This window comes from Ambystoma mexicanum, chromosome 4p, assembly GCF_040938575.1.
Source record: "Ambystoma mexicanum isolate Mex_15411 chromosome 4p, UKY_AmexF1_1, whole genome shotgun sequence".
In the NCBI taxonomy this organism is placed as follows: Eukaryota; Metazoa; Chordata; class Amphibia; order Caudata; family Ambystomatidae; genus Ambystoma; species Ambystoma mexicanum.
This window is the reverse complement of record NC_090927.1, coordinates 1,104,457,133-1,104,474,419: the sequence shown is the minus strand read 5'-3', so window position 1 is coordinate 1,104,474,419 and position 17,287 is coordinate 1,104,457,133. Positions and strand designations below refer to the sequence as shown.

General features: G+C 44.6%; 1 protein-coding gene across 2 annotated transcripts in view; it reads left to right on the top strand.

The window, feature by feature from the left end:
- ADGB (androglobin) overlaps window positions 1-17,287 on the top strand; it is a 2,161,023-nt gene that overhangs the window by 74,320 nt on the left and 2,069,416 nt on the right. For both annotated transcript variants that reach the window (XM_069606692.1, XM_069606693.1), the window contains exon 2: window positions 6,824-6,980. In XM_069606692.1, coding sequence (XP_069462793.1) covers window positions 6,824-6,980 — 157 coding nt within the window. The remainder of the gene's footprint in view (window positions 1-6,823; window positions 6,981-17,287) is intronic.

Below are 17,287 nucleotides of genomic sequence, written 5' to 3'. Positions count from 1 at the left end.
ATCTGCAGCCCAGTAGAGATTCTTCTTTGCCCAAAACCCCCATCGAAATGAATGGGAAAAACACAAGCACAACACAAAGTACAGGAGAAACATTTTCTCAAACTCCCAGTCCAACAAACCGACATTATTGCACTCCCAACTAATCCGCTGAGTTTAGCGGATAGCTGGACCAGACTCTAAGACGGCTGCGGGGTGGAGTCCTGAAGCCGGAGGGAGAATGCCAAGACAGCAGTACCAGCACATCATCTCTCAGCTCCACACAAAGAAAATCCAAAATGACAGCTGAACTATTTGAATTCTTGTCTCCTAGGCGTAGGAATACAAAGCACACCTGACACTGAGCACTCTCCAACAGAACAATGGGCCTTTCTTGCCACTCTTGAAGACGGTATTTGGTCTGAGCCCTATATAAAGACCAACTCCTAGGACAGTACAGTGAGGGCATGCAGAGTTTTTGAGTTGTAATATAGGAGAGCTGGATAGCTGTTGGACAAGTAGTCCAGGAATATGGGGTGGAGTAGGTGACCACCAGAGGAGTGAGGAGGTGGTCGACTGTAAAACCTGGAGAATGGAATAAGGTAGCAGTAAAGCGGAAACCTGGAGAGTGAAAGGAGCTGGAGAGAAAGAGAAAAGCCTCAGAGCGGAGGAAGGTGGAAGATGAGAACACTGAAGAGAAGAAATGGAAGGGCCGGGTCAGCTTATCTTGACAGTTGGCAGTGGCCGGGAATAGGCATAGGTTGTGACCTGTGAAAGGTAGTAAATGTAAGGTCAGAGAATGTACTTTAGGAGAAGGCAGACCATGAAAAGGCAGAAGCTGTAGCCAAAGAGAAAGTGGCGACAGAAAGAACTGAAGCCCGGGTGAAAAGACACATGGAGATGAAATGTCAACACATGAGCCAAGGATAAAGCTATTGAGGCTGAGGCCATGCGAGAGAGGGCACCAGTTGCTAATACCCAAAAGATGGATGGCCTGAGTACTAATCCAGGGAGGGAACAAGCCAGAAGTGTGGCCAGAGAGAATAGTTCATAGTTCAGGGACAATGACAAACCGCACCGATAAAATAACCGTCCTAAAGAACCAAATAAATCACCTTAAACTATAGCTCCTTCTATGTATAATTTCCAATGACTTGTCACAGGCCATTGATATGATAGGATGATGAGTAGAATCGGACGAGATTCTATGGTGTGCCTTTGATGCATAGGAAGTAGTTTGATCTTCATCAGATCATGTTTGTGTCAGGGTGCGTTTCATAGGCATAGTTTCTTTAAGTCTTTCTGGTGGTGGAAGCGTTCACTGAAGATGCACAGACTTTAGCTTGGCTAATTATCAATCCATTTCTTTATCTGGTGATGGTGTGAGTGGGGGCCGGGGCATGGCCTGGTTCACTGGTAATTCTGTACCTCAACTCTTGTTATTGGTTCATTTTGGTATGGATACCGTGCAGAACTCTCTTCTCCAGGTACTAGTTTATAATGTGTGGAAGAAGAGAGCCATGGTGCTCGTGCTTGATTTTACATTCTGGTATTGGTCTTCAAGGAGGCTGTCAGGGCTATTGGGTTGAATCCTTATTTGAAATGTTTTCCTACTGGTTTTGCTGCTGAGGAAGCTAGTGTAGGTAATGTCAAGATGTTGTGGTTAGATGCAAGTCAGGCAGGCAAGGGCTCTTCAGGAAAACGTATCAGATACTGTCAGATAACATTGTAGTGTTATAGTTAGGCTACAACAGACGACTTGAGACATGGTAGCAGCTTTACTTATTTAACTTTTACTTTTACTTTGATCTCAACACCTTTATTTTTCCATGTGACGAGGGGTGGAGGAATGTCTACAGGACCAAGGGAATGTAAACTAAAACACAGCTGGGAGGCGGTATGTTTAAAATGTTTAGTATGGCGGAATAATAGACCTTTGTGAAGGTGTCCATTCTAAGAGGACCCATAGATCTAGTCGAATGTTCAGGTCCATGCCCTAAAGAAGATCTCAGTGTTGTTGCAGCCTGGAGGCATCCTTAATTTCCTGGCCCTGACAGGTTCTCCAGGAGTACCTTTCTGGGTTCTGTAGACTTGGATCCCACACACTGCTACGGGAGCAAAACCTCACAACTCACTCGCTTACCCTGGTTCAGGCATCTGCTAACTGCAGCTCCCCAGGTGTTTCTGACTAAGAATCCATTTGATCCCTCACAATTGACCAGGCTGGCTAGGGCCGATGGGAGCTGTCGTCCAAAACATCTGGAGAGGTAAAAACTGCAGAACCCGGCTGTAATTAATGCCTCAAACTGTGGCCAACACGTATTCTCCCTCTCTCTATCCTTCCTTTGTGTGCTTTTCAGACAGAAGTTATTTTAATTTACCAGCCAGAGGTTTCCCTCCTTGGCATGGGCCTCCCATGCCTCTGATGCACTTTTCTGTTCTCTTAACCCACCAGGTTCCAGCCCAGCAGCTCCAGTGCTCCTTGTTCTGTTCTGGTCCTCTCAATGCTCTCCACCAGGGTCTGCGATAAACTAGTATCTGGCCTCTTGCACTCTGCTTTCTTGATAGCTTCTAGCTCTGTCCAGTGACTGGCCTAGGGTCCCCAGTAGACTTTCTGCACAACACTCTCCTTGATTACTAATCTATCTTGTGAATGTGACCAGCTGGATCAGCCATGTGTTTTCTCTGTTTTCATTGAATGCTCACTCTGGAATACTGCCCTAACTCCCTTAAGACTAGGTTGCTTGTGTCTTTTTTATTTATTTGTGCGGCCGTTCTAATTTCCTCAATAAGCTCAGTGATTGATGGGCCTGTTTCCGTATTTGCTGCAGGTCGTTGGATTGGTCTGGGCTTTGTGGTTGCACCTCCTCCCTTTGTGTTTCCTCTCTCACATCAGTTTCATTTGCTGCACATTTCCTAATTTCTTCTTCTCTCTGAGGGTTGAATCGATGGTATTTCGGGGTGCTAAGGACACACATATGCAGCCATCTTGGAAGCTTACTTCTCCTACTACGCTCTCTAGCACCTCTAGCACACTGCACGTTACATCTAATCACGTCTCTGTCAATGTGATTGCCCGCCTTTAGGGGTTGCCTCAAATAGTTGGTGTCTGCCCCTGGCCCCCCAGAGTCACTCAGTACTGTTCCCTGGCCTCAGTATAAGTGCCTCCATGAAATAAGGTTGTTTAGTGCCAGGTATATTACCTGGTGTGAAGGGTATTGTTGGGTTGCACGTACAATGCGCCAACAGGGAAAAAAGGAAATTGCATTAGTCTATGGTGTGGCTTGTTTAAATGCGATGTTGCAATCCACATATGTTCTTTATAGTTAGAGGAATTCATATAAGTGTTACTTTGCGTTTAGTTTTTGGATACATTTTAGATTACATTATGTAGCAACATAAAAGGAGAGTGTGAGCACAATGTTATAGTGTGGAATACAGCTTTGCAACTTCGTAGCGACTAGAGTCAGGTGGGGAGGAGCTTTGTGCTTCTGAGAGAAGGGGGTCTGACAATAGAGAAAGTGATTGTAAGGGGATGCAGTAATCCCATGTAGTGAACATGTGGGGACTCGACATGATTTAGATTGGAGATACTGTTAAAATATTAGGGTGGTATGAGTTTTACTGCCTACACATAAGAACTTTGCAAATTGCAGTCCTTCCGTAGTTTGGGCCTGTGTTGGGCGCAGAATCTTTGGTTTGCAAAGGCTGACTTTCTTGACTGGGTCAAGGAGTGGGGGAGGAAGCGAACCGCATTGGGCAGATGGCCTTATCAAGCAAATGGCCACTAGAGGCGAGGATGGAATGATTGTTAATAGATTGGGATTGCATGACTAGTTGGTTATGTACATGCAAGGGGCAATCTTCCTGAGAGCAGGAAGTCCTGTTGTTAAATGACTAGGGGAGTCTGGTTAGGCTTCAAGGGTAGAATTGGGGTTAGCCGATAAATCCACACAGTGAGTGCTTAAGGGCAGAGCTTGACCAGTGTTTTATGGAAGATAGGCAGGGCAATGTTCTAGAGGCCATATGATTTTGAGATGGAAGTCGCAATGAGGTAACATGAAAGAATGTAGAGGGAGCAATTTGGTATGCCAGCTTGTCTGGGGCGATGAGGAATTTCAAAGGAATGGTCACTGTTTTCTCTGCTGCCTCTAATTTAGGACTTCTTAAACTCCCTTTTCCGACAACGTGCATTCCATCTTTCTGGAGCTGTTTTTCATATCAGGTTTATCCTTCTACAGTATTTAATTTAAAGACCCTACCTTTGCAGTCCAGATGCTCCAACCTTGTTGTCATTACCCTCAATAACCTTTGATGTTGCCTATGCTCAACCTCAGTGGACTTAGTTGTGTAATCCTAATAAGGATCAGGCATTAGGAGTTGCCTATGCTTACAGGGAAATGTTTTGCTTCTGTTGGTAATTTGATATGGTGATCACAAGGGATTGCCATTAGAACTAGAATTAAGGCGCTTGGGTCATTAGCGATTTCCTTTGAATTGTCAAGGAAATTGGCGTTGTCGGGTCCCGAGAAGGAAAGAAACACAAAAGAAGAAAAGTGATTTCTGAGTAGCTAATCATATTGTTTGGAGCTGACGTTGAGTATGGCATGCCCCAGCTTATGTAATTCGACACTACAGTGCGTGGAATCCTAGGTTATTCACACAAGCATTAGCACGGATCACATTTAGGGTAGCACAGTCACATTTTTTTTGATTGGATACTTATGTTATCTAGTCAAGCATTTGAAAATGAGCAAGAAGTTACGGTGTGCAGATACTTGAATAAAACTTGGCAGCCTGCACTATCCGTATAAAGGCCTGGAAAATAATTCGTATTACTGGTTATTTGTGACATTGCAACTGATCTTTAAGAAGAAACTGACCACAACTGCTCTGTAATCAGTCATTATGTTTCAGTTGTGACGTCATGATGCCTGCTGTTTGAGCCAGCAGAAGTCAGAATTCCAGCTGGCACTGCAGCAGTTAATTAAAAGCTTTTCAAATTCTTTGCTTGTTAAATAGTTTCCTGTGAAACTTTGCAGCGATTTAATTGACAGGAAGTGTTTATGGTGGAGTGTTGAATTTGTGCACTGTTGACGTTTAACACATGTAAGCATGATGCTGCATGAAGCTGCATGTTGTTACTTAACGTACAAAATGAAAACTTTTTTGTAATGCATTTTTATTAAAATGTTTAAACTAGTTTTCTGCAACAAAATCCAAGCTGCATATTAACTTTTTAGAATCCGAACAGATTCTACATTGCTTCTATGGATCTGTAAATGTAAGATCTCTTACCGTACGTTAAGTAAGAGGCCAGGTATTAAAAGTGATGACAGTGCATGGCCATGTATTATACGTAATAAAATACCCTCAACCGTATGTAAAAAGAATATTGCAGTTCCGTGATCTTATGAAGGAACTCGTCCATTTGGTCATGGAACTCCTCAGTGCCTTGTAGTAGCCTTACAACATACAGTGGGGGAACCTTATCCCATATATTAACAGGCCATATTAATATTATTACTTTTTAGTACCCGCCGAGGGTCAATCAGAATGTAAAAAACATTCTGCTTGTCCCTGGCCAGGGCTTTACCCGACCGGGAATCCCTCGGCTGCGATTCCTTTCCCCAGGCGTGGTGCGTGGCAGTCTCTCAGTCAATGAGGAGGCTCAAAAACGGCAATCCCTGGTCCGAGCCTCCACACTGCTGGAGGCTGCCATCCTCCCCTGCCGGGGATTCAGTTAAGTTTTTTCCTTCTTCCATCCCCTCCCCTTTTACCTTCTTCGTCCACCCCTCACCTGCAAACAATCCCCTCCCTGCCCTCCCAACCACACTTACCTTCTTATTTCTCCTTTTTCAGTAGCAAACGCGTTGGGAACACTTCTGTCCCCAGTGCGTCAGCTCCCGATGGGCGCCATGGAAAGGAAACTCTGTTTTCCCTTCCCTGGTTGGCATTATATATTTTTTTCTGTTCTGAAACGCTGCTGCGATTCGGAACAGAAAAAATGTTAATAGTACTCTGGTCTCGCCGCGGGGGCCCTTCGTTATAACTATGGGCCCCAGGGCATTACCTGACTCAGTAATGCCCCCACGGCTCTGGGCTTATTATTTAAACAGCACAACCATCCAAAACAAACCTGTGTTTTTATTTAGTCCCACTCTTTTTGCTGTGGGAACTTCGTAGGTTGGTAGCAAGAATTTAGGTTGGTGGGCAGTGTTACTTGTTCATGGAGCAATGCATATCACCTCGGGGTGGAATATTTAAGAAAGCAGTTCGTGATACTGTGATATATTATAGAATTTGGGGCTCTGTGTTCAATAAAAACCTTTGAAGAGGGTTGCAAACACTTGAGGACTTATTTTGTTCTTGGTGTAAACTGCACGTAGGGAACCACCTACGTTTGCCCCTATGTGAACTTTGGTCCTTTCCCATGCAATTTACACCATTTACACCACGAAGTGCAAAAGTAATGTGTTAAAACAAGCGAAAACACTGTAGCACTACCTACCATTTGCACATGGTAGACATCATTTAAAGTGGATTTCTAGGAAATCCGTCTGCATTTTGAAGGTGCTAAAGTCATTTTTATGCTGGCGGATTTGGTTTTGGCCGGCAGACACTGTAATCCTATTTCATGCCCCCACTCTGCCTGCCAGAACATTACAACAAAAAAAACTGAGCGCAAGAAGGTGTTCAGATTGTTAAAACTCTCTCTCTCTCTCTCTCTCTCTCTCTCTCTCTCTCTCTCTCTCTCTATATATATATATATATATAATAACCTATTCTAATGATATGATCCTTTCTTCAATGCTTCTCTTGAACCTATTATTGATTTCTTTTGTAGGCCATCTCCGCTGACATCTAGCATAGCCATAACGGATTCAAAGAAAATCAAGTTTCCTATTTGGCCTGAATGGAATGAAGCAGAGATCAATGTTGAAAAGTGGGATGCTGGAAAAGTTGGAAAAGAAAAAGAAAAAGCGGGGAAAAGCCCAGTTGTAGTAAGTGGAATTGATGTTTGGAAATTGTTTTCACTGATTTCTATGAAGTGCGGTAATGAGAACTACTGAATGCTTGTTAACTTTCTGTCTTTCCTGATATTTTCTTTCTTTTAGAAAGTGTTTAATATAAAGGTCAGATCTTTCTTAATTTACTGACGTGACATTCTTTCACGTTTTAATGTTTTTTTTTAGGGCCCATAGAGCAATAGGTAAATCCAGAAGTGCCAGCCCATGATTCTAGTATGAGCCAGATTTTGGCCAGAATGGTCCACTTCTTGGCCAGAGTGAGCCAGTTCCATAAGTTACTACACTAGTTTTAACCAATGTCACTGAGTATGTATTGTTTCAAATGCATTATTTGCAACCTATTTGATCAAAGACAACCCCTTGGGTAGTACTCAAACAGCCTCTTCTGGATAGTAATGAATTGTAATGTGTGATTGTGGGACACTTTTTCATTGGTGCCTGGACTGATTTGATGCCCCAGTCTGACCTTGGAGGGACTTCTGCTGAAGTCTGCATGCGACTGCAACCCTTTTTCCGGTGTGCGGCTCCTAGTAGCCCATGGACTCTAAAGTTGTAGGGTGTTTCTTCGGCTCATCCTTGCGATGCCTCTGCTATTCTATTAGATGGGAAATAAAGGCAGCTGAGTACAAGGGGAATCCGCAGAAATTATCAGACAAAAAATGCTGAATGGAGAAATTACAGTTTTTCTCTTTTTGTTTGTTTTTTTGTTTTTTTTTAACCAAATTAATCCAAATTTTTGATACATTTTACTAAAATATAGGTGTGGATTGGGGTAAGGGTAATAGTGAAGGTAGTGGGGAGAAGGGGGTGCGGTGGTTCTCCCCTGCATTATTTAAAAAAAATTAAAAACGGTAATTTCTCCATTGGGTATTTTCATGGACATCCGGGTACACGGACCTTAGCCTCAATATCTATTTAAGCAACAGACTGTTTTAATTCTATCTTCTCCTCTACAAGGACAGTGACTTCAACAATGGATGCCGCCCTTAGCTTCCAAAAATAGAGCATATTGTTCAAAAGGCTATCGCGCATAAACTCAATTAGAGAGTGTGTTGGTGTATTGCTTAAATAGATATGGAGGCTTTCTAAGGTGCTTGTTCTCAGCTTCTTTTATTGACCACCTAGTAGCAGAGGCATCTCCATGGCGAGCCGAAGAAGCACCCTACTACTTTAGAGTCCATCATCAGTAAGACAGAAGGCTCGAACAGCTTACTTCTCATCCCACCTCAACCAGCAAACCAATGTTTGACCTAGATTTTAGGTACTTTTAGTTAGTCAAGTGAGAAAGTCATCCAACATGCAATGCTATAATTGTTTAGCCTGATGAAGAACATTGTAAGTTCCCAATCGTCACTCCCCTGTCGCGGAGAAAAAAATCTGAACGTGAGGGTGAGCAATGTAACTGTCTCCCGTGCATTGATGTTTGGCATGGATGCTCCAAAAGCCGGAAAATGGATTTTTAGCCTGAAAGTTGGTTCAGTTGATTTGTCATGTCAGATTTGTACAAGATATGCAAAGCTCCCCAAAGCCAAGAATGTCCTTATTACACTAGAGGAAAATGCATTATCTGTACAAATATGGACTGCCTTAGTAGAAGCCTAAACATTTTACACACTGCACACAGAAGTTCAATATCAGGATGGCAATGCGAGCAATCCTACCGAAAAGGAGAATGAACCAGTGGTCGAAGTCTACGAAAAGAAGTACTGGAACTATGCTCCCCTCAGGCCTGCCCCCCACTGCCCACAAATGCCATCGCCATGCCCCCTGCCACATGCAATCCAACCCCCCAAAAAAACACACCAGCCGTTTAAGGGAATATTGAGTGCAGTGCATTGAGGTGCAAGTTTCTACTTCTTCCTACACTTTTATTTTAAAACGAAACCATTCCAGATCAGTTTCCTTTTAAAATAAAAGTAGAGAAGCACCGCTCCCAACTGCTCACGCCCACTTCCACTACTACAATGAACTCACTGCCAGACTAACTGCTCCGTAGCACTGACTGAATTTTATGTTTATATGCAGGATGAGATGGGGCTCTAATCCCACATCACATTAAAGAAAAAATGCTACCACTTGCATGTGGAAGGATAGGAGATGGTTGTCAATGTTGACACACACATACCTACACATACACACATTCTTTTTTTATTGTTAAATCACTACTATAATAACATGGCAACATTACACAGAGAAGCATAGCTTCAAGCATTTTTCTATGAGCGTCACAATGTCAGAAATAGTTACATGTGATTTTACCGACCCAAATTTCATCGGGGCCATAATGCCGAAAAACACAGATTTTGTTTTTTTCTTTTTCTTTTTAATTTGTTGGTGTCCCCTCGCCACAGCACCCTATGTTTTTACCAGTGGTCGAAATGAGGGGGAGCGGTTCTCCTCTACTTTTTTTAATTAAGTTTTACAGCTCCTATATTTTATTTCAAAAAGAAACCGTTCCGGAACGGTTTCGTTTTAAAATAACAGTGTAGGAAGAAGCACTGAACATTCCTTTAAACAGCAGGCAAATGTGTTTGGGGGTTTGTATTGTGTGTGGGAGGGGGCCCAGCGATGGGGTTTGTGGGGAGCGGGTGCAGGCCTGCAGGGAACATAGTTCCACTACTTCTTTTCTTACACTTCGACCACTGGTTTTTACCCTTATAACCCCGTACCCCACTACCCCATACATATTTAATACATTTTTTGTGTTTTTCGGTATTATGTACTGCAGTGAAATGTACCACTCTGTTTTGTTTGCAGTAAAATGACTGGGTACCGTCAGGAAGCAGCCTTGATCCTGAATCCCTGCCATGCCTCTGGATGGCTTCTAACCTCCAGCTAAATAAACCTTTAAGTTGTCCCTAACTAGTCTTTTAGGGAATTAACAAAGCAGAAGATAAAGCAGCTGGCGCCACAGCTTGAAACGAGCTAGGCAACTGCTCAACCACGGTATGAATTCATGCTGCAAGGCAACTGCCTATAGAAATATCTTCACGCTTGTTCGGTGCTTGGAAAGTGTATTTGTTTCTTGACCAAGAGAGTGTTCCAATAATTACCCATGCAGGGATGTGATTTAGGGGTCACCAGTGTTCGCAACTGCAACCCCTGAGGTCTCCATTGCTACCCCTGCGGTCTCCCTTGCTACCCCAAAAAAAAAAAAATATATATATATGTTTTTAATGCAAACTCCTGGGCTGTGGCCAGCACCGTGTGGCTCTTTCCTTCTGGAGTGACTGGTTTCTTGTTCAGGCCCCTTAAAAAAATATAAGAACAGGAGTGCCACAAATTTAACACTTTCAGCACTGACCCTAAATAAGAAAGAATAGGAATATCAAATAATGTGTCTTTCTGGAATTCTATACAATAAATGCTAGAGTCATTAAAGGTTTATTTCAGGCACACTTCAGGGGTTGAGTCACTGATTTAGTCTTTTCTTAAACGCTTCAACTAAGCCTTTCATCCTTTTGAGGTCGATGAGTACCAACACAGGTTGGGTGATATTGTATGTATATTTTTTCTATATAAAGAGCTTAAGCATAAGTGCTATATAATAACACATCGTAATCATGTGGCCATGGACGTCTGCTTGCATTCACTGCAATTTGGTAATATGGGCCTAACCACACTGATCTTAAAGATACATATGGCGATCCATTCTTGTATGAAATGTATATCACTTTATAGTGATATCGTAACCATATTGTTCATAGTGTACTTAGGAACAATGCTATGTGATGCCACTTCCTGTTTTATCAAAGGGTGAAAGGTCGTGTTCCATCGCTTCCCGCGATATCACTTCAGGGTGGTGTCAAATGATATCACTTACTGTGATATCAGAGGTCAAGGGTCGTGTGATGTCACTTCCGCTACCCCAGGCATTTTGGTGAAATGACGTGCATGTCCCCATGTTACTTAGCCTGATCCCCTGAGCGCAGTAGCTCTTCATGTTCATGGGTGCAAAATGATTCAGTGGTCTTTCAACATGCTTTGCCTTGTAGAGATTGCACACATCGCTCTTGGTCAGAACAAACGCTCATTACATGCAGCCAACAGCAGACAAACATGATCCCCTTCACAGTTAAAAAGGATTCCACTGTTCCTGATGTCACCATCATTACTAAGCCATAAGTGCCTTGTCTCGCCTTTCCAAAATTGCTTTCTTGAGCGTACTGACACAATATCCAAACTGCAAAATAGTGTTTTTTCCACAGTGAGATGAGCCCTTGCAAAACCCTCCCAACCTTTCGCACTGTTACCTAAGCGAATGGGGGTTGGTACCTTCTTGCATCCCAGCCTATCGGACCCATGACTGCATCGGGACCGTAGCCAATGTTGACAAATGGGCTCCTTGACAGGCAGTTCATGGCCTTGCCTTCCCTGAAGGGGCCATTGGTATGGTGCTGGTATGGCTCCGGCGAGCTCCTCTGATGGTCCGTATTTTTGGCCCTATTATGGCATCCAAATGATAAAAATGGAAACTTGCAGGAGCAATCAATCTGACCTTCAAAGATGTGCCTTATATAAATGGTGAAAAGGAAACGAAACCTAATATCTTGAGATATCTCATACACAACATGGCACCCACTGCCTGATGGTGAATAGGTTTATAAAGAAAGGCTTGCAATGGAACTATTCAGTGGCAGAGGATGCTACAGAAATAAATTGCTCGGCCAATGGCAAAAGGAAATGGAACACCTGGTGTCTTGGATGATGGTCTCTGTGTGAGTTGCTGTGAGGCCTTGTAGCCAGGAACTGTCCACCTGTTGAAGCCCAATAAAGACAGAGTCCGAGCAGGTCATTTGAACAGAGTCGTGGAGCTATTTAGGGGACATTGTGCAATAAACTGTGTCATAGAAAGGTAAGAGAGAAAGGACCTGTGATGCAGTGAGGCATAGCAGAATTGTGAGTAGATCCTTCGTTGCAACGTAGAGCTTGTGTGAAGTGCAGTAAATAGGCACTGGAAGTGCAGCAGGAAACCTCTTTCGAATAGAATGTGTCCTCCCACGTATTCCTCATCTATGATATTCATATCTCGGCTGCTTCAAAAAAATATTTCACGGCAGAAGGCGCTGTGCACGAGGTTGTGGCGTCGATTTCCCTCGATGGTCTCCGTAGCGTGTCGACATCACCAGCAGAATAAGTTGCTTGTGCCGCGCCCGTTGGCTTCAGTTCTGTTTTTCCAATAACATCGCAATCGAGTTAATAGTGCGCTTCGTATTTTCCTCAGGAAAATGTCATCATCTTCGACCCCTTCCACTCCTAAAACAGGGTTTAAAAAGTGTATCGACTGCTGTTTAAAAATGTCGATCACAGACCCTCACTGTGTCTGCCTTTTGGTGTTTAGGTTCAGACCGGCGACTGTGACTCCTGTCAGTCGATGACGGAGAAAGCTATTCATGAACGAAAACGTAAATTGGCGGCCTCTTCAAAGAAGCATAGGAAGTCCGGTGAGTTGAAAGACTCTGATCGGCATAAGCACTCAAAGAGGTCTCCTTCTAGGAGTAGATTGAGACGTTCTTCTTCTTCTTCCAAGAAGGCGAAGAGGAGACATAGATCTCCCTTTTCTTCGTCGGATACCTCTACCGAAGTTGTACAATATCTGACTAGGTCAGATTCCCCTAGAAAATGGGAAGAATTTAGAGTGCACATGGTGAAGGTCTTGGAGAATTCAGCCCGACCCCCTCAAAGAAACCTCGAAAGAGCCAGACCCTGCTTGCTCCTTTGGATGACGCAGGAAGGTCAGAAACTACTTCGGCTAAGACCAGTAGTAAGGCGGAAACTCGACATTCTCGATCCGACATTAAAACGTCAAAGGTTCCTTGAGAGTCGAGTGATTCTCCAACACCGGCAAAGAAGCATAAACCGTCGAAGCATTCGACGAGTTCATCGTTGGCGCTGATTGCTTTGAAGCTGAAACCAAAGGAGACATTAATTCCGTTATCGAAGACGTCATCGACGCTTTCGAAGATTCCTTCGATTCCCTCGAGGCAAATTCAAGAAAAAGAAAAAAGGTACAGACCTTTACTGAAATCAGACTTTAAGTCTATGTCCTCTATTTCTGATGAGGAAAGTGCCTCAGAGGAAGATATTTCTCCATTGGGAATAAAATTTGGTACTAGAGATGTGCCAGAGGAATTGATTGACCCTGAGTCAAAGATGAGAGATCTTTGTGACACCCTTCACTCTGCCAGTGGCCTAGATATGTCACCATATGTCAGTTAGATTTTGCAAAACCTGATCCTGCAGAACATGCAGACTCAGGGTACAGGAACCTGATGAACAGGGTTGCTGATTATATGGGTTGGGGTAGATCCTCACCAAACTTTGAACAGGATGACATGAGCCACATCCTGGACCAGGGCCCCAAAAAAGACCCAGTTCTTACTTTTCATAGGGCTCTTCAAAGAACAGTGGTAGCAAACTGGGAGGCTCCTGAATCTGAGTCAGCAGTCAATAGGAATTTCCCCAAAAAGTATACACCATCAAGCTGTGACCCTGATTATCTTAGTAAGCACCCTACGCCTGAGAGTCTAGCAGTCCATCTGCAACTTCCACAAGACAGTCAGCCTATCCATCTATCCCCCCGGATAGAGATGATAAAAAAGTGGAAACATGGGCTTGCAACGTGTTTACCTCGAGCAGTATGGCCCTTAAGTTCGCTAATGTTACCTGTACCATGGCCAGGTTCACCCACACCCTGTGGGATTGTGTTACGGTGGCGGCTGAACATATTCCATGAGGCGAAGAAAGGGAAGGCTTTCTGAATATTGTTAAAGATGTCAAGGAGGCAATGGGAGAGTCTCCAATCAGGTCGGGGTACTGCTGATGGCACCAGCAGATCCATGGCTGCAAGCACAGTACTGCACAGATTTGCGTGTTTGAGGGAGTCTGGTTTTGCTCCAGACGTGCAGGCCAGGCTACTCAACCTGCCTTTTGACGGCTCGAGGCTGTTCGGCAGTAAAGCTGATGAGAGCTTGGAGAAACTGCAGACCTCCTAAGTGGCGGCTAAGTTCCCTAGCGCCTCTATGCGACAGCCTCAGAAACCTTATTTGGGCTCATGGGCTCATCTTCCTGGAGTGGTCGTTCTTTTCGATACTACTCCTCATTTGGTAGAGGTAGAGGAAGAGGACAGGCTGTGCAGAAAGGCCAAAGAAATGTCCCGCGTTGTGGACGAGGAAGAGGTGCAAAATCAGCCTCAGCAGCGGCATCTTTGATCTAAGCCACTCCTGCAGCCGCCTCCAAGTCACTCTGCGACCTTCTCACACAACACCCCGGTGGGAGGTAGAATCTCTCAGCATCTGAACGAATGGCGAGGCATTACTTCAGATGCTTGGGCACTGGAAACAAGGTTCTGTAGGTCTCTGGCCTTTTCACCCTATTTACAGTTCAGGTAAGATTGTTCAATAAATCGCCTTAGGGCTTCATGTCCGAGTAGCGAGTGTCTCTAGGCCTCCTGGCACCCTACTCAGTTCAAGTCCTGTACCAAACAAAGTTCTTTGAAATGTCTCTGTATAGTCTCTTCGGCTCAGTTCCAAACCCATTTTGGCTCCGACCCTCTCTGGGGTCTCAGGATTCATACCCTCTCTTGGTGTTGGTTTGATTGCAGCCCGACGGATTCTCTCCTCGGCCTGGGATCTCTGGTTTCCCACACCCTCTCGGAGGATCTGGCCTTTCAGCCCCTTTTGGGCTATTCGGTTCCTCAGCCCCTCTAGGGCCCTTTCTTTCTCAGACCCTCTTGTGCTTTTTGATGTTTCAAGCTATACAGGGCTATTTGACTTCGCCGCTGCTTGGGGTACATAGATTCTTGCTCTGTCTTGAGCTATCTGGTTCCTCAGCCGCTTCTGAGCTGCTTGGTTCCTGACCCCTTCTTGGGGTAAAGCTGTGTCTCCCCGCCCTCCCCCCAGTTTCCTGGATGCACCATGTATGTGGTTTGCTCCTGCAGCATTGCTCTGGGAGGTGGTCTTCCCGGCCGATGTGGAAGCATGGTTTCAGCTTCTTCTCTGTCTTTGTTCCCCCACATTTAGCTTCGGTCTTGTGCCATGGGATGGTCACTAAAGGCCTAACAACATTGACCCATTTGAGACGCTGCTTTTTCACTGTGGAACGTAAAACCGAATGGCAGAGATGATACAATTTGCACCCTGTCCTCAGACAAAAGTAATTAATTTATTCAGGGAGATGATACAGTTATTGGTTCAACATCTTTATGGTTAAAGTTCTGAGACTCAAAACAAACATGTAGCGCACCAACCCCTTTTCTCCTACACTACAGCTGATCCCCACTCCGAGATCAAAGACATGTTGAAAATGCCCACAAGACTTGAACGGTAAGCTTATGTAGAAGTCAGAAGCAACTGTTTCTACGCTACCTCTCAGGGATCCAGCATTGAATGAACAAGTAGATTGACTCTTCCTATTTTCTCCGTGAAGCAACTCAAACCGCAAATGCACGTTGGCATTTTCAGGCAGTACGTGCACAGCGAGCCCTCTTGATTAATGGAAGATACCACAGTGCTTCACTCTCCGCTAGTGCAAACTCCCAGAGGATTTGGGACCAAGCACCAGCACACACCAGAGAAACATGGCAGGGAGAACTGGGAGATGGATAGGATGAAATTGAAATCCACATGGTAGTTTATAAAGGCTTGGCCCATCCTTTAAATCCCAAATCACACATAGAGAGACCAATACCGAACAGCCAATTCCTGCCCATCACTCATTTATGCTCACAGAGGCTGACCTGCACGAAGCCCAACCCCATGGAAGGGGTTGCCGGGCCATGTAAACAGCTTCTCAGTCAAGCTGCGTAGTGGGACAATGACCGGGATTGTCAACTGAAACGATAAATTAGGGATCAACATTTCTTTAAGGTTCATGATTCCTGCCAGGTTAGGGTTGGGAAAAGGCCTACAGAAGCTAGGGCGGTCCTTTACAAATAATAGGGAACAATTGAGTTGCAGAATCTCATGGGTGGGACAAGACAAAGTGGGGCTCTTCAGGTGTTTTCCACACTGTGGCGGAGATCATTTTATGGTCTTACTGCCTCACCACTTGCTTACCAGAAACAGACAAAGTAGATACGTTTTAAACTGTTTATTTCCATTTATGAATAACGTGTCAGGATGCTGTGCAAACATAACTGCGTCAGGATGATACTTGTATCTGGAAGTAAAGTGCTGGGGAGTGTTCCTATGGTGTCTGACTCTGTCAGGCAGTCTGTCTCTTTTCTGTCACTTCACCCCTCTCTGGGTACTTCTGCATTCCCTTCTTGTGGGTTTTGTGGTTTGCCTTTCACCCTCCAACTCCAGGTATAGCTTGCCATTCAATTTGCAAGAAGACTCTGTATTGTCTCCAACAGATCCTGTCCTTGTGTCCTCAGTTTCTCTGGACCTCGCCCCGGTCCTTCTCATGGTTTCCGCTCAGTATGGAGTTTTTCTCAGAAGCCAGGGTACTGCATACTTCCCCTACCTTTTGTGCCTTTTAGGTTTGGAGTGGTGACTTACCGCTATCCACCAGACGCCCATTCACTTTCTTTACATAGAAAGAGTATTTCTCTGCCCTCAGTCTGGCTCCTTGTCGGGCAGAAGATATTATCCCCCTCCTTTCAGGGGTTTCTTCCTCTCTCGTTACTGTCTGTATAGTCCAGCTCTCAGTCACTCCAGCTTCCTCTGGGTCTCTGGGGTAGAGCCTGACTATGGACTTCAACCTTTAATTGCCACCAGTCCGTGTGGCCTCTTCTCCACTTTGTATCTGAGCTCCTGCTGTATGGCTGACAGCAGTAAGCAACCTTGGCCAAGGTAACAGCCCCCTTGTTTCCCCAGGAAGCAGTGAGTAGCATGTTTGCTTCCTCTGGCTAGTTTGGGATTGGTAATTTCCTGGTATGAGGTGTCTCAGGTGCTCTGATAGGACCTTCCTCCATAGTTTTCCCTGATAGTTTCTTTAATATATTTATTGCTGGGCTCTTGGTATTGAGTAGGAGGTTGCATGGCACAATGCTTTCCAGTTACCTGTTCCGGGTTCATGGCTCTGGGGCAATCTGCATGTCAATGCCTTCTTGGGACAAATGGCTGTGACGTTGCCGCCTGACGTCACATTCCACTGCTGTTCTGGAGTCTGTGTCCTCTACACTGCAGGTAAACTGCTGCCGTTGAACAGCTAGGAATGAATTTTGCTCTGCAGCCTGTCCTCCTCCGGCACATAACTGCTGGGACTTCTATTCCTTTTGTGATGCTTGAGGTGGTGTGGTTTTCAGAGGGCTTTTAGTGGTATTGTGTCTCAGAGAG